At 35.0% G+C, this 25,773-nt stretch overlaps 5 protein-coding genes across 6 annotated transcripts in view; 3 read left to right on the top strand and 2 right to left on the bottom strand.

Annotated features, from left to right (window-relative positions):
• Nucleotides 1-10,899, top strand: part of LOC105196285 — a 52,024-nt gene extending 41,125 nt beyond the window's left edge. For both annotated transcript variants that reach the window (XM_011162107.3, XM_011162106.3), the window contains 5 exons: nt 590-5,426; nt 6,796-7,041; nt 7,703-7,929; nt 8,269-8,449; nt 9,313-10,899. In XM_011162107.3, the coding sequence (XP_011160409.2) occupies nt 590-5,426; nt 6,796-7,041; nt 7,703-7,929; nt 8,269-8,449; nt 9,313-9,591 (5,770 nt within the window). In that variant the 3' untranslated portion in view covers nt 9,592-10,899. The remainder of the gene's footprint in view (nt 1-589; nt 5,427-6,795; nt 7,042-7,702; nt 7,930-8,268; nt 8,450-9,312) is intronic.
• Nucleotides 1-13,598, bottom strand: part of LOC105196291 (neurexin-3) — a 502,597-nt gene extending 488,999 nt beyond the window's left edge. The window contains exon 1 of the mRNA XM_039447938.1: nt 13,244-13,598. The gene's annotated coding sequence lies outside the window, so the exon portion shown is untranslated. The remainder of the gene's footprint in view (nt 1-13,243) is intronic.
• Nucleotides 13,599-13,735: 137 nt separating this feature from the next.
• On the top strand, nt 13,736-17,359 carry LOC105196283 (protein disulfide-isomerase A6 homolog). Its single transcript, XM_011162104.3, has 6 exons — nt 13,736-13,921; nt 14,210-14,403; nt 15,022-15,246; nt 15,550-15,756; nt 15,833-16,158; nt 16,672-17,359. The coding sequence occupies exons 1-6, from the start codon at nt 13,873-13,875 to the stop codon at nt 16,988-16,990; spliced, it is 1,320 nt and encodes a 439-aa protein (XP_011160406.1). The 5' UTR covers nt 13,736-13,872; the 3' UTR covers nt 16,991-17,359.
• Nucleotides 17,360-17,517: 158 nt separating this feature from the next.
• Nucleotides 17,518-20,522, bottom strand: LOC105196282. The gene is made up of 2 exons (XM_011162102.3): nt 20,245-20,522; nt 17,518-19,964 (listed from the first exon to the last, which is right to left on the bottom strand). The coding sequence occupies exons 1-2, from the start codon at nt 20,282-20,284 to the stop codon at nt 19,522-19,524; spliced, it is 483 nt and encodes a 160-aa protein (XP_011160404.1). The 5' UTR covers nt 20,285-20,522; the 3' UTR covers nt 17,518-19,521.
• Nucleotides 20,523-22,192: 1,670 nt separating this feature from the next.
• Nucleotides 22,193-25,105, top strand: LOC120357479. Its single transcript, XM_039447937.1, has 2 exons — nt 22,193-22,482; nt 24,680-25,105. Exons 1-2 carry the CDS (start codon nt 22,479-22,481, stop codon nt 24,976-24,978), a joined length of 303 nt encoding a protein of 100 aa, XP_039303871.1. The 5' UTR covers nt 22,193-22,478; the 3' UTR covers nt 24,979-25,105.
• The last annotated feature ends 668 nt before the right edge of the window (nt 25,106-25,773 follow it).

The following is a 25,773-nucleotide window of genomic DNA, read 5'->3' as shown; positions in this document are numbered from 1 at the left end:
TGCAATCGCTATCTTCGACTACTACAAGTACATTGCGCTAACAATGTGTATCGCAAAGATTTCCGAAAGGAAAAGGAGATAGACTGAGGAAGACCATAATATCACGTATGTGAGATCGTTTTTGTTCTAATATGTGTTTATCTAACCCCCGCCTCATCGTCGTAAACTAGAGCGAACATTAAAAAAAAAAGGATACACGGTGGATAACTAATATGGCAGAGTCGCAAAAATGTTGAATAGATGAGCGTCCGGAGAAGAGTAATTAATTCGATTAATCTAACAAGTATGCAAACGAGCGAACGAGCGCCACTGCTCCGATCCGAAGAACCGTGCAAAACCATTCTTAATTATCATCGTATACGCGACGCATTTAACCGCAATTCACGCGAGGCAGATTTAACACCGGGCTGCGAGAAAACTGTAACAGCGCGACGTCACTATAAAAAAAAAAAATCAACAACTAGCGCTAATTAGCTTGGGCGCTGGTCCAAAAACAAGGCCGACCGCTGTAAGAAAAAGCACGCCTCTCTTAGCGAATCTCCCGCTTCAAAGTCGTTCTACATTTGCTTACTCGACTGTGCGTTCTCAGACCATGGAGCGAGATAGCCGGGACTTCCCCGATCAGCGCGAGAAGCGGAAGTAGCCGCGGGACCTCAGAGAGCAGACAAAGGATTCTCGAAAATGCAAAAAGTCCGCCGTCGTTCAGAACCCGCGTGGTCGACGAAATGCACGCGAGACAAAGGGAAGGTTCGGACACCGAGACATTCAGTCAACGCACGAGTCCGCGAAGCTTCGCGACGAGAGACGTTACAAAGGCGGAAGCCATTTCGCGAATTTATCCCAGGAATAATGAATTCAAGTCATTAACGTCCGATGGAAAAATAATTGTGAGACGCAGCGCAAGTCCGCAGTTCTTTTGTAGAGAGTCCGAAAGATCTGGCACGACTATGAGCATCGATCGGAGATCCGATTCGTCCGGATCGCCGTTACTTCATCGGGAAACGTTAACGGAACAAAGAAGAATTTCACCATTTTTCCTCAATGAATCTCGCAGAACAAGCGAGCCTAAGTCACCAATATGGGGTAACACAAGAATTTGGTCAAGACAAAACGTGACTCCACTGTTCGACGAGAAGATATTTAAGAGACGAGGCACCAGTCCGCAATTCTTCTGCAGAGAATCCGAACGATCCGCGACGACTATGAGCATCGATCGCGCGGCTGGCGAATCCAAGTCACCGTCATATGGTTGGGAAATGGTAAAAAAGCGAAGCGCAAGCCCGCGTTTCCTTCTCAACGAATTTAAATCGCCAACATGGAATGACGGAGGAATTTTGTCGAGACAAAGCGCGAGCCAGCAATATCTCCGTCGTGAATACAAAGGAGCCGAGACGGCCACGAGTACTGATAGAGAAACTGTCGGATCCAAAGCATCCGAGTGGAGCAAGGGAACAGAGCGAAACATGATCGATTTCGAGCGGAAGAAAGTCCAAACAAATACAAGTCTCGATCGACAATCTCCTCCATCTAAATCGCCACTGTACGACGAGAAGATATTAAAACGGCGAAGTACCAGTCCGCAGTTCTTCTGCAGAGAATCCGAACGGTCTGCCACGACTATGAGTATCGATCGTGTAACTGGTGAATCTAAATCACCGCCATACGATTGGAGGATAGCAACAAAGCGAGGCACAAGTCCGCGATTCTTCCTGAATGAGTCCAAGTCACCGATATGGAACAAAAAAATTTCATCAAGACAAAGCACGAGTCCGCGATACCTCCATCGTGAATCCAAACGATCCGAGACAGCTACGAGTACCGATCGGAAAACTATCGAGTCCAAATTATCCGAATGGAACAAAGGAATGTTAACAAAGCAAGGTATGGCCGATTTCGAACGGCAGAAAGTCCAAACAGGTACGAGTCTCGGTCGACAATCTCCTCTTTCCAAATCGCCACTGTACGAAGAAAAAATATTAAAACGGCGCAGCACCAGTCCGCAGTTCTTCTGCAGAGAATCCGAACGATCCGCCACGACTATGAGCGTCGATCGTGCGACTAGCGAATCTAAATCACCATCATATGATCGAGAAACAGTAACAAAGCGAAGTACACGTCCGCGTTTTCTTCTCAGCGACTCTGAACAATCTCGCAGAACGAGCGAGTCCAAGTCACCAATATGGAGTGACAGAAGAATTTCGTCAAGACAAAGCACGAGTCCGCAATATTTCAGTCGTGAATTCAAACGATCTGGGACAGCTACGAGTACGGATCGAGAGACTATCGCATCCAAATCATCCGAGTGGAGCAAGGGAGCATCGACAAAGCGAAGTACGACCGATTTCGAACGAAAGAAAGTCCAAACGAGTACGAGTCTCGGTCGACAAGCTCTTCCATCTAAATCGGCATTGTATGAACAGAAAATGTTAAGAAGGAGAAGCACCAGTCCGCAGTTCTTCTGCAGAGAATCCGAACGATCCGCGACGACTATGAGCATTGATCGTGCGACTAGCGAATCTAAATCACCGTCATACGATCGGGAAATAGTAACGAAGCGAGACGCAAGTCCGCGATTCTTTCTCAGTGACTCTGAACAATCTCGCAGAACGAGTGAGTCCAAATCACCGATATGGGACAGAGGAACTTCGCCAAGACAAAGCACGAGTCCGCAATACTTCACTCGTGAGTTCAAACGATCCGAGACGGCTACGAGTACCGATAGAGAAACTGCCGAATCCAAATCGTCCGAGTGGAGCAAGCGAAACACAAGTCCGCGATTCTTTTGCAGAGAATCCGAACGATCTGGCACAACTATGAGCATTGATCGCAAAGTTGGTGAACCTAGATCGTCGATCTGGTATGATCAGAAAGTATTGACGAAGCGAAGCGCAGCTCCACGATTGAACGGAAAAGCCGAGCGCCGATCCGCAAGCACTAGGACGTCCGTCGACCGGAAATACAATGAAGTCACATCGCGTGGAATTACGCGGGACAAGCGTTCCACGAGTCCGCAATTTTTCTGCAAAGAGTCCGAAAGATCTGCTACAACGACGTTGATCGAACCAAGATCGAGACCAGCAAGCTCCACCAAAAATATATTGAAGCAGCGCAATTATGCGTCAGATACTTCCTACAGGCAATCTGTAAAATCTCCAATTCACAAAAAGATCGGTTCTACGAAATACAGACACACTCCAAGTCCTCCGGTTACTAGGCACGAAGTGAAAAGAGCTTCGAAAAAGGACAGAGTCACCAGCAGTGTGACAGGAGCTCGCAGATCGTCGAAAATCTCGGAGATCTCCACGACGTCGGCCAGTTCGATCGTAAACCTCAAATACGGTTTAGAATTCGATGACATTTTCCAATCAGTAGGACTCGTCCGTAAACTTATGAAGTCCCAAAACGGGAAACAGCGCGCGATTCGTCAATCGCCTTCGAAACGCAGCACTTACAAGGACGTGAATGCTCGAATCTCCGCGAGAGGTAATCAATCGAGAAATCGACATGAAACTTCACCGCCCTTCCAAACAGCGAGATCGCCGACTGTCAAAGGCGGGAAGAGAGCTACGCCGGAATTCCCTCGCAAAAGTATCACACCGACAGAAGTTGACATGGACATTCAAGAGATTACTATGACGGATCATCGTATTGAGCGCGACAAGCTGCAAAAAGCGTCGAGCCCAATACCGAAGCGGGAGTGTGATGGAACGTACATGAAATCGTCCAGCGGTAAAGCGAAATTCAAAACTTCGATCACTTATCCTGTTCGCAAAACGCGTGGACAGAGAGAGTCCGTTTTAGGATCAAAGGATTTCAAGTCGGAGGCAGATGCCTCCGAAAGTAGAGTTGGCAGCCGGAGAGCGACGTCTCCTGATTTTTCTAGAGTAGGAAAATATCCCGACACGATCTCGCCGATTTTATGCGACGGGACCAAGGGAGCACGCGCGAAATTCGATCAACCGCTAAGCTTGCGGTCCGCGCGACTGACGCAGGTCGCCGTAAAGGACGGAAATTTGTCCGCAAACGATGAATGTAATCGGGAAAGAGGAAGAGACGAGGGTAAAAATGTGGCGGTAGATGAGGTTGACGCTGGGACCGGCGTAAAGTATCAAACGGCAGTCGAAGCCGCTTTGAGCGGAGAGACCAAGGATTATCCCAAAATCGCTCGCCCAAACTCCGCCGAGCAGATCACAAGCGAAAAGGTCGTTCCCCACGAAACGACGCAGAAGCCGATGAAGTCGAGTACTTCAAAGAGAACAATTTCTCCGACGAGAGAATGTAGCCGGCGACACGACGTGCAGTCTAGAGTTTCACGAGTCTCACCTTTGCGAAAAACGGCAGAAACTTGTCGCATCTACGCGAAAACTCCTTCGTTCCGGAGTACCGTGTCAAACGCGGATCAAATCTCCGCGTCCAAATTTTCGACGCACCCTGTGAAAGATCGTGAACGCGACAGTGTACTAGTCGCAAAAAAATTGGCGGAGTCGTTCGATAAAGTGAGCGTAAAACGCAAGAGCGAAGAGCCGAGGGACGAGTTTTTCAAAGTGCGACGATTCGATACCGTAGGCGCGAAATTTGAACGTTCGTGCCAGACGAGCTTCCGGACAATTCCGGGGATCTCCTTACGAACAATGGACAGCCAAGCGAAAGCTCCTGTTAAAGTGGCAATCGCCTCGGAAGGAACAACGGGACCCTCTCGCGAAGTAGCGGATCATACGACTTTACGATCGACGCTAAAATCTCCAGTCGGCAAAGGTCTGAAAGCTAAAAACGCCGCGTGTAAAAGTGATTTGAGAATTCTCCAAAAGGAGACTCGATTCTCCGGAAAACCAGCGAAAGTCGCAGGCACCATCGAAAGTAAGAGATCGGCGAAAATTCGATCGCCTACGTGCAAGCGGCGATTGTTCGAATTCGATTCGGAGAAGGGGATTCACGAAGAGCGCTCAAAGACAAGTTGCGCAAGAGCGCGGAAGGATGAGAATTGTTCCTTGGTAAATTTCCGAGTTCGCGAAGACGAAGCAGTTTCGAGCGTAAGATCTTTCGAAGGTGTCGACGTTACGAGAGAATCGGAAGAAACATCCACGTTTTCGGTGAAACCGTTGCGGTCCATCGAGAACATTCGCAAATCGATCGATAACGAACGACACAAGTTAGCCGCTACGGAAGAGTCGAGGTCAGCGATTGCAAATCGGCGTTGGGTCTCGCGAGAGGGTGTCGACGCGAGGAGAGGGAGACATCCCACGACCGATGCAGCGAAAAACGTGTTTCTCGATCTCGCGAGGCTGACTAAAATTAAATCCTGTGTATCCAGGATGACGAAGAGTCCGAGTCCCGAGTCGGCTATGACAAAGCAGCGTGAAACGAATTTACGAGCGAGAGGAAGTACTCCTTCGTCTCCCTCAAAAAGTCCTGACGTCGCCTCTAGGGTAGGTATAATTGACAAATCGCTAATCACTTATACTTATTGAGAAAGTACACCAGTCTTTTCATATAACATGAGAACTTGATGAAACTTGCAGAATAAATTTATGTTTAATCAGGGTATCTACTATCGGGGAAAACTTTGAATTTTTTCAAGGAGTTCATTTTTTTATTCTTGAAAATCATATGATTTTATTGGTATTTTCAGAGAAAGTTTTAGGAAACTTCATTTTTAAATTCCAACTCACTTTTTCTGACAAAATTGTTTTATTGATCTTTCTTTTTAATAATGTAAAATCGATTATAACAAATATGACATACACATGCACGTACACTCTCTTACGACTCACGAGTTAAAAAAAAAGTTGCTGACTGCAGAAGACACTATATCATTTTAAATTGGCATTGTAATTAACATTGTTGTTTCAAATTCTTTACTTTTGATTAGTTAAATTTAGATACAGATCGTTATACGCCATATTTAATTTATATTACATTTTTTTAGTACCTTCTGAAAAATATTCAAAACTCAAGTGATTCTTTTTCGTGATTTAAAGAATATTAAGGAATGATTAAGAAATATCGAAACGTACGTAGAAATAAATTTATTTCATAGCTATATTAAAAAATTCTCTAATTTTACCTTGGGAATTTTAAATAAAACTATTAAAAAATCCGAGTATTCTTAGGAAATTATTTTTTACAAAATTTGAGTAAACATTCCATATAAAAGTGTTCCAATTTTTTCAAATTTTTTGACCGTATATAGTTTTCTTTAAATAATATTCAGTCTTATGAAAAGGAGACTTTTAAATAATTTAATCGCAAACAAAATATAAGAATTTTAAAGAATAATATTCATAACAAAAAATGAAGTGTAAAGTACATTTTTTGAAGTTATACCGTATTATTTTCTTGTAAGAGTAAAAAATGTTCTCAAATACAATTCTCTTCAAATGTAAAGTTACACTAGTGAAAATGTGGCAATGACGTTTGTTACTATACATTTATATCATAAACAATTCTTTCTCAAATTTTTCCACAACAGTATTTATCTATATTATAAAGAAAACATTTTTTAAATAATAAATCATCATTTTCATTGCTAAAATTTTGTCCATTATTTATTATTTTCAATATGACAATGCTAAATTTCTCTTTTGTTAAAAGTTATATATGAATAAAAAGTCATTTAATTCCCTTCCACTTTTTTAAATTGGAAAACTTTCTTGAATCACTTTCCTTATAATAACAAAAATTATAACTTTTCAACGCTCTATATTTTTTCTGCCGTTTGTTTATTTAATAATTCATATAAGTTTATAATTAACTTTAAATTAAGTTAATATTCAATTTGACGATTCGTTCTCTCAGCGCACGACTGCAGAATCGAGGAATCAAGAAACAAAGTCCTCGAGAAGAACGACGGTCGCAAGAGGCGCGGATTCGATTGGAAATAAAGCGGTCGACAACGCGGACGGTATCGTTTACCGAAACGATTCGCCGAATGAATCCACGACAAGAAAATCCGACGCCTTTACGATCGATTTCGACGATCGACCATCGAGAGAGGATGACGCGATACCGTCGAAAAAATCACCGATCAAGAAATCTAACGACGTAAGACCAATTTTTTTCCTTTTGTTAAAACTCTATACACGAATATTATTTATTGTATTAATTGAGTTTGTTATTCATGAATTAAAAATCCCACCTATTGGGTTCGTCGCATGGACTAAGCGATGCTGTGTGAAATAATCCGTTTCTAAACTTTCGTATCATTGAAATTAATCGCTGTGGATAACGTAAAACAGCTTACTTCGTGTTGCTCTCTTGCAGAAATCAAACTAAAATCCACACAAGTCTGAAAACATACTTTAATATTAATATATACAATAATAATTTTTTTTATATTGTATATTTCAAGTGAATAAGCAACGAGAATGCTATCTGGCGCAAAACTAAGATTAATCGTATTTTACTATAGTCTTCTCTTGTGTAATTTATTTCTCTAACAATTGCAATCCGAGTTAATTGGCAAACCAGAAGAAAATATTAATTGCAGCATTCGGGAAAAAGAGCCGATGAAGGCAATTAATAAACTCGAATCACATTACACAAGGTACAATTTTGTTAACCTCATTAACCTACATTTTTATTTTGTTATTAAACAGTAAATTTAATCAAACGCACGTTTGTTTCAGTGTTCATTCTATACAAAAATATATTTTTACGTAATTTATATTTATTTCATTTATATGCGCAATTTGTTTATTTGCAGAAGCAACAGACAGCTTCCAGTGCATCAGGTCGGCCGACCTCGTCAAATTCTAGTGTTAACTTAATTCAAGATTCCAGTGCGAAAGGTAGAATGGCGGAAAATGAAAGAGCAAAAGGCTTAGGAAAAGGAGGAGGCAAAAATAAAGGTAAAGGTATAGAAAAGCCTTCTTCCAGTAATGGCAAGCTTGCAAACGCGCCAAGTTTCAACGAAGATGCAACTAATGACACGTAAGTTTCTCCAGTAATCCCTGTACATTTTATTACGAAATAATAATTCGAATAAAAATACGTATAATTTGTCATCAAGATTGTAATTTTTCGAATTTGTTATCTGTATTGGAGAAAAGTGACATTTTGATAAGCATGAACAATCAAATGATTTGCAAACATGATGTTGCAATATTTTTATAGAATTTAGTGTAATTTCTGTTACCAAAATATTGGGGAAAAAAGATTTTAAAGCTTTTCCATTATTTGTAAAGAGTAAATAGTATAGACGAGGGATTAATTATTATATGTTATTGAAATTAAAAACTATTTGCGTTATTAATTAATAATTAACGACAGGAAGGGCCTGGTAAAGTGTAAAATGTGCGGGCGCAGCTTCGCGCAGAATCGAATCAGTCTCCACGAAGAGATCTGCGTGAAAACGATGACTAAGAAGAGGAAGCAGTTTGACCCAGTGATGTCGCGAGTCAAAGGAACCGAACTTGAGCCTTTCGTTAAGAAAGGTCTCTCTAAACGAGAGGTCAGTGCTAAGAAATATCTTCCAAAATAAAATCAATGATTAAACGTTTATTCACTACCATTATAAACTTCTCGGATATTGGATTTTGTTCTTTTTAGTTGAACTTCTTGCATTGTTCATTTTTCTTCTTTTTTTCTTCCAACGAGAAAAGAAAAAGAAGAAAAAGATGATCGGTACAAGTAAGTCAGCTATGTAAAAGGAGCTAGCATATCCCTATTGGCAAATTTTAATGCAAATTTTAAAGCAACGGTCGTTCGGCGCTCAGTAAGCAACAAATGTTAAAGTAACATTTTTAGAAAGATTGAGTTTATTTGTATTTTTGAACCTTTCAAAATAATATTTTATAAACATTTTTAAAAAATTATTCGATATATGAGTTTTTTCAAGTCATTGTTGAAACATTTTAAAAACATTATTTCCAAGATCAAAGTTTGTTCATATTGATGTTTTATAAATTATCATCAAAATTGTAATTTTTCAAATTTCTATTTGTGTTGAAGAAAAAAAGGCATTTTGAGCAGTAATTAAATGAGTTAATAAGTAAATATGATAATTATTTTTGTAAAATTTAGTATGATTTTTGTAATAAAAATGTTGAAAAAAAATTTTGGAACTTTCTCATTACTTTCAAAGATTAGAGATCATAAAACGTAAAGATTAATTATTATATGTTATTGTAATTAAAAAATAAACGTTAAATACAATATATTTGAAAACGTTACATATTATTGAATATCGTCGTTAACATAGTGACATAAATGATTTTACTGGATTATCGCGATTTCTTTCGCAAAGACCTAGTTAGTTTATCCCCCTTTTGCGAAAGAGACGAAAACGCTCATACGATCACGCTTCGTTTTCAGACAAAAACGAAGAAGCCGGAAACGAAGACAGACTGGCGACGCAAGCACGAGGACTTCATCAACACGATCCGCTACGCGCGGGAGACGCAAGCACGTTTGGCGGCGGGTGGAAATTTGAACGATCTGCCGCCACCGCCGCCCAGCGATACCAGTGATTACGTCGAGTGCGAGCACTGCGGCCGAAAGTTCAATCGGTCCGCCGCAGAGCGGCACATTCCCATTTGCAAGCGTATGCACGACAAGAAGCAGACGCAAGCGCCGAGGGCGCCGAGACGCTAGAGAGGCAATGTCGCGACGACACCCAGCCCCTCTCCGCGAAGAAAGAAGATCAGCCTTGTACTCCCCGATAAATTAACATCTACTTCTTTTTTTCTTTTACCTTCACGCACTCTTCCCTTCGTCCCCTTTCCGCCGATTCACAAGCGTAACACTTCCCTTCGTGTCGTACGCGAGACGCGATTCGCTCCATTTCAAAATTTTCGCTTGCTTCACGTCTAACTTTTTGTGAAAACTTGTTTTAAAATGTTTGTATAAATTTTGGAAGAAGTTTGTCAGAAATATTGAGAAAATCTACATCTTTTTTCAAAATTTTTTATATATGTACATTCTAAAATATTCTGAGATTCGTATAAGAAATTGAGAAATTTTCTAAAAAATTAAGTTATACAGAAATTCTGAAAACTTTTGAAATTTATGTAAAAATTTTGAAAAATAAATGAGAAAAATTTTTACTAAAGAAATTTTTTTCTAAACTTTTATATAAGTTTTCAGACTTTTTGTGTAAATTTTTGTGTAAAGTTTTTCAAAATGTACAATCTGTACAATTTTAAAACTTTTATAAAATTTCTTAGATTTTTTTATACGAATTTTAGATTATTTCATAACATATATGAAACATTATTCTAAGAAAGTGAACTTAAAGAAGATGTATATTTTTTCAGTACTTCTGAAAACTTTCCAATTTGTGTGAGAATTTGGAAAGAAATTGTAACTAGGAACATAAACAAAAAAATAAAAGTTTGATAGACTGAAAGATGAAGAACTCTAAAGAAAGTTTCTAAATTGTCTTAAATTTTATTAATTAAAGACAACAAGAAAGTAGTTCCAGTTTCAATATAATTTGCAGCACTATGAAGCTATCGGTTCAAATCGGTTTAAATTAAGTGAAGCAGACGAAAATTTCATTAACAGTAAAAAGATTATCTATGTAAACTAACGGATATGTCGTAATTAGTCAACGAATTCGAGGTGATCGAATATGACAACAATAATCATTGATGTTTAAAGTTAATGAACCGCCGATAAATGTCGCTTTTCATACGTGATGCTGTTATCGCCCAAGCGGGTGCTTTGAATAACTATCGATAAAATTTTTTATCAATCAAATTTTATACTCGTTTCGTAATTAAGTGCAAATTTTATAACCGCAAGGATTGTACGCACGAAATGAAAATGTAAAAGGAAGATGCGCCAATTAATTTACATGAAGGAAATATATTAAATATGGCACAAATGTGGGAGTGAGCAACATTGTAATTCTTTTCGTGACAAAATAATAAATTCCTCCTCAGTCTTAAATTTCATCAATTTGATTACTTAATTAAATCAAAAATTATCATGGAAATTATTTCGTCCACATGATATTATATACGTTCTGTAATATTTTAGTTAGAGGATTTTCCTGATTGTCGCAATTTAGTATTTTGAATTAATTTTATGTTTCTACGTTCTATTTATTAAACAAAAATATCTATAGTATGTACAATATTTGAATCATTCTTTCTCTTGCAATATTATATTATATATATTTGGATTATTACACATATACAGGATGATTATTAATGACTGTTTCCACGTTTTACCATAGGAGCATGATTTACCGACGGATACGTATTTCTAACATTATTATTATATTAGAAATTACAAATGCGTGCTCCTATGGTAAAAAATGGGAACAGTCATTAATAATCAGCGGGTGGAAATTTGACTCACACCCTGTATAGCGGTATTTTTTTAAATTAAACTAAAATTAGGCATTTTTCAAATTCTTTTATTTACTACACAGTTTAAAGGCGATAGAGTAATTTGAATACAGCATTTTCTGTAATGCACTTCTCGAAATTTATACAATTTTATAGAATTATATTTCTATCACTTTTTTAGGTGACAGAATAACTAGAATATACTACTTTTTGTAAATAATTTACAAAACTTTTTAAAACTATATTTTTATCAATTTTCTTAAACGACAGAATAGTTTAAATGTTAGAGGTACACGAATCAAATAAGTATTTGTGAGAACGAATCGAATTAAATCTTCGATAACATGTTTGAAATCGAATTGAATTGAAACTGAAGTTTTTACATTGAATCAAATCAAATCAATCTTTTTCAGATTAAATTCGAGCACATATCAAATTCGAATCAAATTTTCAGATTACATTACATATTATTTTCGATGAAGTTGCTTTTTTTCATAGACAAAAAAATTTATCGCAAGAATTTTAGAAAAAAATTTTATGTGTAAGTTTATAATATGTAGATTATAGAGAAAATAAGTGTGAGGATATTATAGTGATAAATAAATCGTATAGTGATAATTAAATCGTAAAATCGTAGAAATTGTAATATTACTACCAAAGTGATGGCACTTTAGTACACTTTATTAGAAAAATAAAATAAAATAATTTTTATTAAAAATTTTCTAAATTCTATAAAATCATGATAACCGTGAAATTTTGAGACAAATTTACAAGGACGACTGTCTATCATGTATACAAATTTTTTGATAGCTTATAAGATTTTGATAAAATATAAAATTTTTGGAAATCAACACACAATTAGACAAGAGAATTAATACGTGATACAAGCTCGTAAGAAATATACTTGCAATATTGAATTGCAAGATTTCAAATGCGGCAACATCGCGAAATATAGTTTCAATGTTGAAAAGACATCATAGAAATATCCAATGTCCGTTAAATCTGTGTTTTATAGGCATTGCAATTTAACATTAAATCAACATTGATTCTACATTTATTCAATGTTTAAATAATGATTTTATAGACATTATACACATTTTATTTTCAAAAAAATTGAATAAAATAAATGTGTATAGAATTAGTTTATAAATTGTTAAAAAAAAATCAAATTTAAAAAATAACATTGATTCTTATTATTTAAAATTAATTTTTTTGTTTTTTTAAAACGTACTGTTTAAATATGTAAATAAAGTATATTTTAGAATGTCAAAAGAATAAACTTTAAATAATAAAAAGTCAATATTACTTTTTAAAATTAAATAGATTCTTTTTCCGACAATTTAAAGCTTTACACATTTATTTTATTGGATTTTTTAACAATATAAAAGTAATTTTAAATCTCTACAAAATTTAAAATCGTTTTATGTAACTACGTTTGCTTTTATTAACAAATTAAATTTATGTATTACTTCTTATTAAAAATTATAGATTTTATAATTCTATCATATTATTTATTACATGTGTATTTTATAAAATTCAATTCCACTTACATGACTTTCTATTTTTGTCCATTTTTGACAAAAAAAAAGATATCGATCAATAATAATTTATTGTTCAACGTCATTTTATTGTTACAACATTATTAACAATCAATGTAGAAAAATAAATATAGATTCAATATTGAAAAAACTTTCGCATTCAACATTCAACATTGCAATATTATCTCGCCAATTATGTTCTTTCATCGCTCTGTGCTGCATAGTTACTCTTTGTCTCTCTCTCTCTCTCTCTCTCTCTCTCTCTCTCTCTCTCTCTCTCTCTTTCTCTCTCTTTACCGAGAAACGCTTTGACTCGCGAGTCGGAGACACGCTTGGCCTAAACAATCCCTTTATCTTTCATTAATATTACAAAAATACAAAGATAATTATAAACAGACAAGGATAACGTACCTAGACGACCATCTTATTTGCGTCCACATGCAGTTTCCGTTGCACCTTTTAGTGGAAGGAAGTAATGGCGGGCGAGAAGGACTGCGCACTTTGCATAAAAACGGCAATCTCACACAAATCGTGTATAATATTCGCACAAGCAGTTTGACGAGACATTCTCGCGGGCAGAATTCCACTCTTCGACACTAGCAATCGCGAGGGAAAGAAAAAACACAGAGGGCAATCGTGTCGATTCGAAAGTTTCGCGCGTGCAACGACAGTCAGCGCATCGCGAACGAGAGAACGAACGAGCGACTTTTCGGAAAGCACTTTCTTGAAAAGAGTCTCCCGCCATCGGACCTCAAAGATCACTCCGAGGAGAGCGAAATACAGATCGCGCGATTACACCAACGTTCCGTCTGCCAACGGCTCGCGACTCGCGATATGATACATCGCGATACATCGATCGCTCGCGAGCGCGACGGCGAGCCAATCGGAACGGTCCACGATAAAAGTCGCTCGTACGGCGGCCGGGAATGCCGCCAGCGCATCCGGGCGAACGTCAGATTGGTTGGGGCTTTGCGCGGAGGCGGTGTGCTGTGCGCTCGCTGCTGTGAGAACTTTCGGCGGATGTGAATGACTTGCTGGTGATGACGCGATTCGCCTGTGCAATTCACGGAAAGATGTCGAGACTCTTAGGTGAGTCGCGTTACGCGCGCGCGCGTGTATCATCGGCGTCGCGACGCACCGGCTATCGGCGACGCCGTTGACCCCAGACGTTGCCACGACGTCGTCGGTCTCCGGCGTTACCATCGGAATACCGTGCGGACGTCACCGCAACAAGTGGCCTATTTCTTTGAGAAAGATTTCCTTCTCGTTCTTCTCCGCTCTTCCTTAGCATATCGGCGTAGCTTAAGCAAATTTAGATACGCACGTCCCTTCGACGTACATACGTATATAGACTGATGCATACTCTTCTCTCTGCAGGCGTTCTTCTGCTAGTCGCCGGAGCGAACTGCATGTACGCGTCCAATTCAGCCGTCGTTGATCTTAGGCCAAATAATTTTGATAATTTAGTGTTAAATAGCGATCACATTTGGATAGTGGAGTTCTACGCGCCCTGGTGCGGACACTGTCAACAGTTGACACCTGAATATGACAAAGCAGCCACTGCGTTAAAGGTGACTCATACCATGTTCAATTTATTTTTTTTTCTATATATATATGTATATAGAGTGTTCAGAAAGGTCAGTAACAATGTGTTAAAGTCAAGAAAAAAGTTTATATGAATTTATGCTTAAGAATACTTTATTGAAAAGTTATAGATTTTTATGTTTAATGATTATCAATTGTTCTAATAATTATAATAAATGTTTGAAAATTCTTTCTTCTGCAAAAATGCAAACTTCCTTTCCATTTAACAGAAAACGTTCCAGTGTTGCAACAACTTTGCAATGTTTCTAAAATATTGCAATGTTGATTCAATATGGCTGAAATATATCATATTTTGTGCTTTATAGGATTTATCAAACTAATGATTGTTGAACTCTTTCAAATAATCATTGAATAATCACTTGTACATTATAATTATTATAACAATTGACAAAAATTTTTGAACATTTATAACTTCTCATTAAATCATTTTCAGACACAAGTTTATATGAACTTTTTCACTTATTGGTGAATTTTTCACATCTTTAACACATTGTATAAGTTTGCCTGTGAGCATTCCAGACATTCTGTACATGTACATGCAAATGTACAGACATACACATATATATTTTAACTTATTTTAACAGGGCGTTGTAAAAGTTGGCGCAGTAAATGCCGATGAACACAAGTCCCTGGGAAGCAAGTACGGCGTTCGTGGTTTCCCGACGATTAAGATATTCGGACTTGACAAGAAACCAGAAGACTACAATGGTCCAAGAAGTGCAGCTGGCATTGTTGATGCTGCGTTGAATGCCGCTAGTCAAAAGGTTCGAAAAGTGTTGGGTGGTAAAACTTCAGGAGGCGAATCCAAGGTAAACTACAATTCGAAAATTACTAATTCTAACTAGGTTTTATTTACGAGAAATATTTAAAGAAAGATGGCATGCATACAGTTAGAAGGAAAAGGTTTGTTAACTTAACTAAATTTTTCAACTTGTTTAAATTTCTTTAGTTGAAGTATTTAACTTAAATATATAACACATGTTTAACTTAAATACATAAAATACTTGAATTGAAGAAATTGAATCAAATTAAAAAATCTGTCTTTTTTTAGTGCAAGTAGAAAAGATAATTATTTATTGTGCAAATCATTATTTATTACTGCTTACTTACAGAGCAAAGATCCCAAGGATGTGATAGAATTGACAGACGAAAACTTTGACAAGAATGTTTTGAATTCCGAGGACATGTGGCTGGTTGAATTTTATGCTCCTTGGTGCGGCCACTGCAAAAATCTGGCGCCTGAGTGGGCGGCGGCGGCTACCGAATTGAAGGGCAAAGTCAAACTGGGAGCCCTAGATGCCACTGTAAACACATTGAAAGTGAGACACTTTACTTATATTTCCTTATGATATGATCAACAATGGCAAGCTTATTCTAACGCGCGTAATATTGCAGACAAGTAAATACGAGATCAAGGGTTATCCTACCATTAAGTTCTTCGCACCGGGCAAAAAGGACGCCGACTCAGTGCAGGACTACGACGGCGGTCGTACGAGCGGCGATATCGTTAACTGGGCACTCGAAAAACTGGCCGAAAATATCCCAGCGCCGGAAGTAATGCAGATCACATCCGAGCAGAAACTGAGGGCCGCATGCGAGGATAAGCCGATCTGCGTGGTTTCCGTGTTGCCGCATATTTTGGACTGTCAATCCGATTGTAGGAACGGATACTTGAAGACTTTAAGTAATCTCGGCGAAAAATACAAGAAAAAGATGTGGGGGTACGTACTAAACTTATGTATACATTATTCTTAAAATGAACTTTTTCTTTTTTTTTTCTTTCATACTTTATAATACTACATTAGATGTGATTATGAAACCATTTGGTATTTTTCTATTTTTTAATTCTTATTACAAAATTTATGATACTATACATAAATAGAAAAATAGATTATAAATAATAGATATCGATACCGATAAAATTAACACAATTGCTTTTATACGGTCTCAGAATAGAAAAAAAGCTTTTACTTAATTCAATTTATTAAGGGGCTATAATTAAGTTTGTTTTAAATTGCATAAATTACTTCGAATCTCGAATTTTATCTAATAATTTTTAAAGATATATTATAAATAATTATAATATATTATAATTAAATTCATTTCATATTGCTCCAATTACTTATTTCATATTGCATATTTAATAAAATAATTATTAATAATTATAATTATTGATAATTTTGTCAATGTCAAAGAATATTAATAATTTTCAAAATGTTCTGTTTTTCGTACAGATGGGTCTGGGCCGAGGCTGGTGCTCAACCACACATTGAAGATGCGTTAGAGATCGGAGGTTTCGGTTATCCTGCGTTAGCAGCCGTTAACATCAAGAAAATGAAATACTCCTTGTTGAAAGGTAGCTTCTCATATGATGGAATAAACGAGTTTCTGCGAGATTTGAGTTACGGTAGAGGTGGCACCGCGCCCTTGAAGGGCGCTCAATTGCCTGTCATTATCGAAACAACGCCTTGGGATGGCAAGGACGCTGAACCTCCGCAGGAGGAGGACATTGATCTTAGCGACGTTAATTTAGACGAGAAAGACGAGCTGTAATTTACTCGAAAACCAATTGATTGAAATTCTTCTTAGAAGAATTTACCACACACCCAACGTATATCGTTTCTGATAAACTGATTAAGGGGCGTTAATCGCGAATCGGTATACAAGTCATCGCCCCAAGATTTATTTTGTATTATCAAACTTAATATATCTACATATACTTAAGAGTTCTACATCGATTAATTTCATAACGAAATTAAAGATAAGGAATAATTCCACACAATTTTTGTATAAACTCATTGTTGGTACGTACAATCATTTGTCGCTCTATGTATCCTAAGGAAGACCAGTTCTCAGGTGCAGTTATCTAGTTTAAAAAAAAAAAAAAAAAAACACATGTTTAAGTAACTCTTCCATCCAAAAGCCAATTTTATACGGTTTTATTTTGCGTTGCTTTAGGAGAGAAGAAAACTAGAGTTTCGACTCTCGTCATAACGTACGTATGTAACTCTCATGTATTGTTTGCATCATTCTCCATACGTTTGGATAGGAAAAAAAGATAGAGCAGTTCAAAGTACATGTGCGCTCCGTGTGTTTGTCATGATGCATTTATTAGCCTGCTTACTTTTTACAAGTAGGTTGTTTTAAGATACACATAGTTTATGTAAAAAAATCTATTTGTAATAAATATACATCATACATTTACATGTATACTATTTCTATAGGAGTCATTTTTTTATAAGTATCATGATCTTTTCACATTATTGATAATAGCGCAGGAAAACTTTGTTTTGACATGGCTATTAATTGTTTTCTCCCTATAATGGGACCAAAATTTGGAGATTACAAAAATCAGTCTGTTGTAATGTTAATATAACATTAGTGTTGTCATCTAATTAGTACGAATGTACTCTTTTACAGTCTTTAGTCTTCCATCACGAGCAAAATTGCTGGATGTTGTGTATTATTTATACTAACTAACGATTATATTAGAAACGATGTTAAAATATTACTAGTTAGAAATTTTTAGATACATTTAACATTTCCTCGTTTCTAACATATGTCCAAGACAACCTTTAATTTGTATAGTTCAGTCTTCTCATAATGCAATTTATAAGTGCAATAAAAATGGAATTATTTCTATTGCTATGTAAATGCTTGCAAAATTTATAAAAAGTTTATCCCGCCATATTGCATATAATAGGAAGACGCGATAATGGCAATCTTAAGTCTTTGTACACACGATTTGACACAAATGACTTAGCGTACTTCTTTTTAAAAAATTAAAAGAGTATTTTAATTAACAGGATATTTACTCAAATTTTATAAAAGAATTCCTGGATTTTCCAGGAATTTTATTCAAAATTTCAGGTAAGATTAGAGAATATTTAAATGGAGTTTTGAAATAATTTTATTTCATTATCTTTTAATGTTCCTTAATCAGTCAAAGAAAGTCACTTAAATTTTAAATATTAAAATTTAAGAAAGTACTAAAAAAATTAATATGAATTAAATATGGCATGTATAACAATTTAAGTCCGCAAGACACGATTCTAGTTCATCAAAAGTGCAAAATTTGAAAGGTGATTACACACACCATCAATTTCAAATACTGTCTTGTATTGTGTCACTAATTTCTTTATAAAAGCTTATAAATCAGATAAGAATAATGTGATGGGTATATCTTATTTATTACTAATTAATTATCAGCATTTGGTATTATTTAGAAAAAATAATCAAAGAAACAATTTTATCAGAAAAAAAATTTTAATTTTAGATTAAAATTCTCCAAAAATTTCTCTGAGTATCAATAAAATTCCATGAATATCCGCAATTTTCAAATATAAAAAATATCTGGATTTTTCCGGTAGTAAACATTCCATGTAATTAGTTACATCTATATATAATTTTTTTTTTTTAAGTAAACCATGCAAATACTTTTTATGACAAAGTACGTGTAAGAGTCATTGAAGAATTTTTTATACTTGTAAAAGTAATAAAAATTAACTCAGAAGTGTTGTGACTCAACATGTGTATAAAAACCAGAGGGTTAATATTTTATTCTAAATCTTATGGCAGTGAGTTAATCTGTAATGGTCACCTGGGCTTTTTTGGACCCATGCTGATACACAGACCATTCTAAATCGAATAATGTTCTATGAAACTAATTTTTATCTGAAAGTATACTATCTTGAGAATATACCTTTAAGTTTTTGTTGAATTATCTCAAAAATTAAAAATTTTATGAATATTTTTGTAAAAAAGTCAAATTTTGCAGTTTTTTTTATTTAAATTATTTCATTGTTAAATTCTAATAAAAAAAATTATTGGATGATAAAGAACAGACCTCAAGGTATGTTCAGTAAAATTTTTGTGATAATCTATCAAAAAGCTGGTAAATGGTGACTGATTGACCTAGTGGACCCCATGTGACCGTTATGTTATTATTTGGAAGTGACCATTACGGGTTAAGTTGATATAAGACTTACTTGTTTAAACTCGTACAAAAATACTGTTACTCTAAATAAATGTATCTGTGCTTATGAAATAAATGTCTGAGTTATGTTATCTTTATGAGCATTTTCTTATCGATTCAATGATGCATTATTTGATATGTCGTTTGACACATCGTTCGGATTGCAGTATACTCTCAGTGCAGGTGGCACATTATTAGCATTGTCAGTGCACACAGAGTTAACTTCTGTTAACTCTATGATGTCGTAGGTCCTGTCTTTCTTGCATAAATATGGATATAGTATAAAGGCATAGTAAGTCATTGTAGTAAAGATGATGACACCTATAATCAGTGCGATGATCCCCCAAGCTGACAAAAAAGACTTCCGAAATCCTGAATGTGAATGTGACTCATTTCTGAACAACATTGATTCCTGCAGTTTCTGATTCCTATCATTTGATGTATAGTACTTGGCATGATTCTGATTGTTCAAGACTCCATGGTAAACGTCTGAACTCTGCTTTGATGAGCCACCATTCCAAGTCAATCCAGTTTCAGCTCCAGGGAATATTGCTATAAACCATTTGCGTCGTCAAAGATACGTATTACAAAATTGTTTGGAATGAATTTGAATGGAAATTAATCAGATTTCTAAAAAAAAAAAGAAAAAAACTTTAAAGAACAATCGAATAATTCCGTTTGGAATCCATTCCAAAAAGCTCCATAATATTTCCATTATCATGAAAGAAAGACATTTAACAAAAATAACACAAGTATAACGTGGCCAGGATAAAGAGCAGAGCAAGCTCGAAATGTTTCGAGAACACTATTTCAAAATGAACTCAGCACTCACCGACAACGACGATAAAGACTAAAAGATATATCGCCCCCATAGTGTCCGAGTTTATTAGTCTTGCTTGTCTTTGTCAGAAGTGCAGGTAAGTGCCTGTTACGTGATACAATACCTTAATGATGCAAATATAAACAATTATTCACGATTTGTTACAGTTACTGCTCCACTGTGTTCAGCGTCAAACCATAGAAATTTATATAATGAACTAGACTGCTAACTTGATCCAAATACATGGCCCCACAAAAAGCACGTGATATAGGCTGCGGTCCACTTGACGCTGCAAATGCTTTGAAGCGCTTAATTAACCAATCAGAACAATGAATTTTACAAATTGACCAATCGAAGAATACTTTGAAGCATTTGTAGCGTCAAGTGGACCGTAGGCATAAAGTCATGCGCATGCGTGAAGCTGCGTAAAGCAAAGATGTGCTCCGTTTCATGTATAAAGTCTGATTTAGACTGCAGGCAGCAAGCCTCGAGCAGCAAGCTTCGTTGATTGGCCAAAACTCAACAGTGCTGGATTTTGGCCGAGTAACAAGCTTCATCGATTGGCTACTGCTCGACACCAGCATAAAGTCGCCATATTGATTTACACATGATTCTTAAGGACCGCGCACAAGTCGCACATAAAATGCATAACAGAGCATAAACGTAGCATAAGGCCTCTGGACCAATGGGAATCTTAAGAAAATCAATATGGCGACTTTATGCTGAATGCTCATTGGTCCATGGGTCAATCACAGTCAAATATTCTCTTCACATTTGACTGTGATTGGTCAATTTTTATGGCTTATGACTTATGATACCAACTAATGGCACAGGGGCTGTATTCTTGAAAAGTAACGTATACGAAAATATACGAAAATACTATAGTATACGTTACATATATTATAGAGTTCCCTAGTATTTTCGTATGCGATATTTTTTGAGAATAGGCCCTTGGTTAGATATACCAGTTCCGATACTAAGCGTCGGTATCTTTGATGTAGCGGGTGACAAGATCACGTGATCGTAGCCATATTGAGAATTGTACACGCGCTTACATTTGAATGCTTTATAACCCACATAATATTGCAGTGATATCACAGCAATATCACTTTTTCATTGCAATATTACAAATGAAATATTACAGAAATATCACGAAATATTACTGTGATATCACAGTAATATCAAAATGTCCGCGAAAACGCATCACAGTAATATTACTGTAATATTTCACAATATTTCTGTGACGTTTATGTGATAGTTAAATGATATTGCAAGGAATTAATTATTATTTTAATTATTTTAATTAATTATATTAATTTTTTTTATTTTTATTGTTATTCTTAATATTATTTTCATATTGTTACATGTAATATCAGGAGGCGCGGTCGCGTCTCGCGGTATTTTTTTTTTTTCTTCATCATCAGCGTTAGCGTCATCATCAACGTCAGCGAGAAAGACCAGCGCCTCTTTTACGCGAGTCAGCGAGTTCAAGCATAATGAGATTATCAGATCTCAGTAACGGCTGAACCGATCAAGTTCCGAGTAGTTTCAATCGATAGCTTGGGGAAAATTGCATAATAAAAGTGTTTTTATTTTTTCTCTCCGTGCCCTACGAGCGGAGATATCGCGACGCAAAGTCCAAATCTCGACGATTTACATTTAAGATACGTCATTATTATTATCGTCGACAAGCGAATCTTGTCCAGTACATTTTTTCGACACGAGTAACGAGTGGCGCTCGTTACTACACTATATTAGAGTCCCTAGAAGTGGAGAGTCTGGACATTTCGGGGTTCCACGTGATTGGACTGCACCTAAAATGGCAGCACCAATACGGATCCTTATTTAATCCTCTTTAGCCAATGCGATAACAGCATACAACATGTTTATGTGCACACAATGATAAACATATACACACATAAGGTATACATATGTATACATATATGTACAACACTGACATATTCATCACCGACATTTTAGTGGCAGATGTCCAGACTCTCTACTTCTAGGGACTCTACACTATATCAACCCGTATGCAACCATGTGATGCATCACGATGGCCGCGAGTGTCGCGACAATGATTGTCGTGATATCATGGCTTTCCTAACCCGTAACCTGAACTGAATCGGCAATATATCTCGGTTTGCGGGACAGACGACATTTTTTTTGCCGATCGTCGCTAAGAGAAACTTATTGTATACGTTTTCGACACGGAGTGGTGCTCATTATAGCCGTTTTATGTGATTATGGGTGCGTTCCTTTTCATGCATAACATAACATGCGATTCACGCATAACATAACATGCGATGCATCATTTATCCTTGTTGTTTTTCAACTAACTAACGTTAAACGAGGATATATAATGCATTATGCACGTCATGCGCATCTCATGTGATGTGATGCATGTATATCGTGTGGTACTATTTCTGTATTTTAACAGAGAAATTTTTCTATGCTAACCCATGTGGTACTCTCTTTAATTCTATACAAAACCTAAGTGATTCTATTTCTGCATTTTCATTGAAAAATCTTCCTATTCCTAACCCAAGTAGTATTTACCCAAGTGGTACTATTTGTGTATTTTAACAGAAAAATTTTTCTATGCTAACCTATGTGGTAATTACGTTTAACTTTAAGTCTACAAAAGTATATTATTGCTTAACACTACAAAACGCGTGATATCAGTACAAAATTACCTTTTCAAAAAAAGGTAAAAAAAAGGCGGTATTTATGTGTGTGCGCGCACCTTATCTTTATTTTTACCTAAAAACACAAGTGATACTATTTCTGTATTTTAACAAAGAAATTTTTCTATGCTAACCCATGTGGTACTCTCTTTAATTTCTATACAAAACCTAAGTGATTGTATTTCTGCATTTTCATTGAAAAATCTTCCTATTTCTAACCCAAGTAGTATTTACTTAAAAATAAATATTTTTTATTTATTTAATCCAACCTAAATGTATTCTTCCCAAAAAATGTATGAAATCTTTAAATTGCGCCATTTATAAAGAGAATATGTTGCTCTTTGAAATAATTGCTGTACTACTTTTAACAAATAAAATGCAAGTGATAGTATCTTTATTTTTTAAATAAAATCCAAGTGGTATCTTTAATTCCTTTCTAAATAAAATTCGAGTGATACTATCTGTGTATTTCTATTGAAAAATTTTTCTGTTTTAACCTAAGTAGATGTACTTAATTTTAAAAAGTTTCAAAGGAATATATAACATTTAATCTTAAAGAATTAAGGAAAAAACAGAAATGAGAAAGTTTTATTAAAATATAAAATTTTTTAACTACAAAAAATTGCCGCTGCTAGATAAAAAAAGCAATGAAAAGAATTGACATAAGAAAGAATGCGATAAATGTAACACTTGTAAGATACGCGTTATAAAATAAAGTAATTACGCGAAGTAAGTTAATGAGTAAATTTCTTCAACACTTGTTTCTTTTACAAGTAACATTGTAAATTATTATCTTTTACAAGTAACATTGTAAATCATTATAATTTTTACAAGTAACATTGTAAATTATTATAATTATCTAAGTTACCATAACTATTATAATAAATATTTTACAACATTTTATTTAGATATTTAATTCTAGCAGCGGCAATTTTTTGTAGTTAAAAAATTTTATATTTTAATAAAACTTTCTCATTTCTGTTTTTTCCTTAATTCTTTAAGATTAAATGTTATATATTCCTTTGAAACTTTTTAAAATTAAGTACATCTACTTAGGTTAAAACAGAAAAATTTTTCAATAGAAATACACAGATAGTATCACTCGAATTTTATTTAGAAAGGAATTAAAGATACCACTTGGATTTTATTTAAAAAATAAAGATACTATCACTTGCATTTTATTTGTTAAAAGTAGTACAGCAATTATTTCAAAGAGCAACATATTCTCTTTATAAATGGCGCAATTTAAAGATTTCATACATTTTTTGGGAAGAATACATTTAGGTTGGATTAAATAAATAAAAAATATTTATTTTTAAGTAAATACTACTTGGGTTAGAAATAGGAAGATTTTTCAATGAAAATGCAGAAATACAATCACTTAGGTTTTGTATAGAAATTAAAGAGAGTACCACATGGGTTAGCATAGAAAAATTTCTTTGTTAAAATACAGAAATAGTATCACTTGTGTTTTTAGGTAAAAATAAAGATAAGGTGCGCGCACACACATAAATACCGCCTTTTTTTTACCTTTTTTGAATATATTAGACATAAAAAAAAATAATTATATTTATATTAAAACAGAATATAATAATGTAAACGTAATAAATGTTTAATTTACAAAAAATATCTCTTGTGTCCTTTTTTATTTTTGTTAAAAAATGATTTAATTTGAATTATAATTTTAATTTATGTTCAAGATTAAATAACAATACAAAATATTATTTACATGTAAAAATATATAATTTTATGTGGAACAGTGTTCCACATGCACATCACATTGAAAGAAGAATCAGAACGAGTATTCGTCTCCAAATTACAACAAGCAACAATTTTCCTTAAAATCTCACTGAAGTGTGAGCTAGCAAGTCGTTCGCGGTGGCGTCTAGATATAACACCTGTGGCTGCACTTGACTCACGAGAAGGTTTCCAGCGGCGCGGCCACCTAACGGTGGTGCCAGCACTCACTTGTTTGCGTGGAGTCTTATACATACGGCGGGACCGCATAGCGGCTGTACACGCGCTTGCTTGTTTCATCGTATGTTGTGACGATCGGTGACCGAGCCATAATGTTATATAAAAACATAATTAATGAACATTGTAAAATACCTAATTAATGATGGAATATATATTCATATTTTTTAATAGAGTTAAAAAAAGCGAAATCTAAAGAAAAATTTGTTGGAAATTTAATATTTTAATTAACTTGAAAAACCTTTTACTGTGGTGTATAATAGTCTAATCAATATTAATGAATAAATTATTTTACAAAATAATGTACCAAGTAGTAAATATTAAACGACGTAAAAATGTATATTTTTTCAAAAACTTCTAAATATACCTTAAAATATTTATTGTCAAGTGAATAATAAATGTGTATTGACAAAACTTTTTGTAAACATTTTCTTTAAAAAAATTCCTCCTAATGAAAATTTTTAAAAATTTAAATCGATTTTTGTGCTCTTATAAAAATTATAAATGGCAATAAGACAAATACAAAGGTTTTTCTGTAATTTTTTAATAAAATTATTATTGATCGAGTTGTAAAACAATAATTAAATTGATAGATTACATAGAAGAGCGTACATTATAGTTTATATATACAGTTTAAGGGATAAACTAAGTAAATATCTAAACTAATAATAAAGTTAATTAATTTTTTTTCTTAAGTTTCACTTTTATTCCACGAAAAGGCAAAGACATAATTATTTTATTTGTAAGTTGATTTCTTCTATAGGATACCAAAATTAACAAAAATATTATGGATATTAAAAATATCGAAATTAATCAAAGAGATAGTGACGTTGCATTAACAAGACAAAATAAAAAAGTCATTTGACATTACCTTGTTCTT

The sequence above is a fragment of the Solenopsis invicta genome, chromosome 4, assembly GCF_016802725.1.
Source record: "Solenopsis invicta isolate M01_SB chromosome 4, UNIL_Sinv_3.0, whole genome shotgun sequence".
Lineage (NCBI taxonomy): Eukaryota > Metazoa > Arthropoda > Insecta > Hymenoptera > Formicidae > Solenopsis > Solenopsis invicta.
Note: the sequence above shows the minus strand (reverse complement) of the source record. Positions and strands in the feature narration are given on the sequence as shown.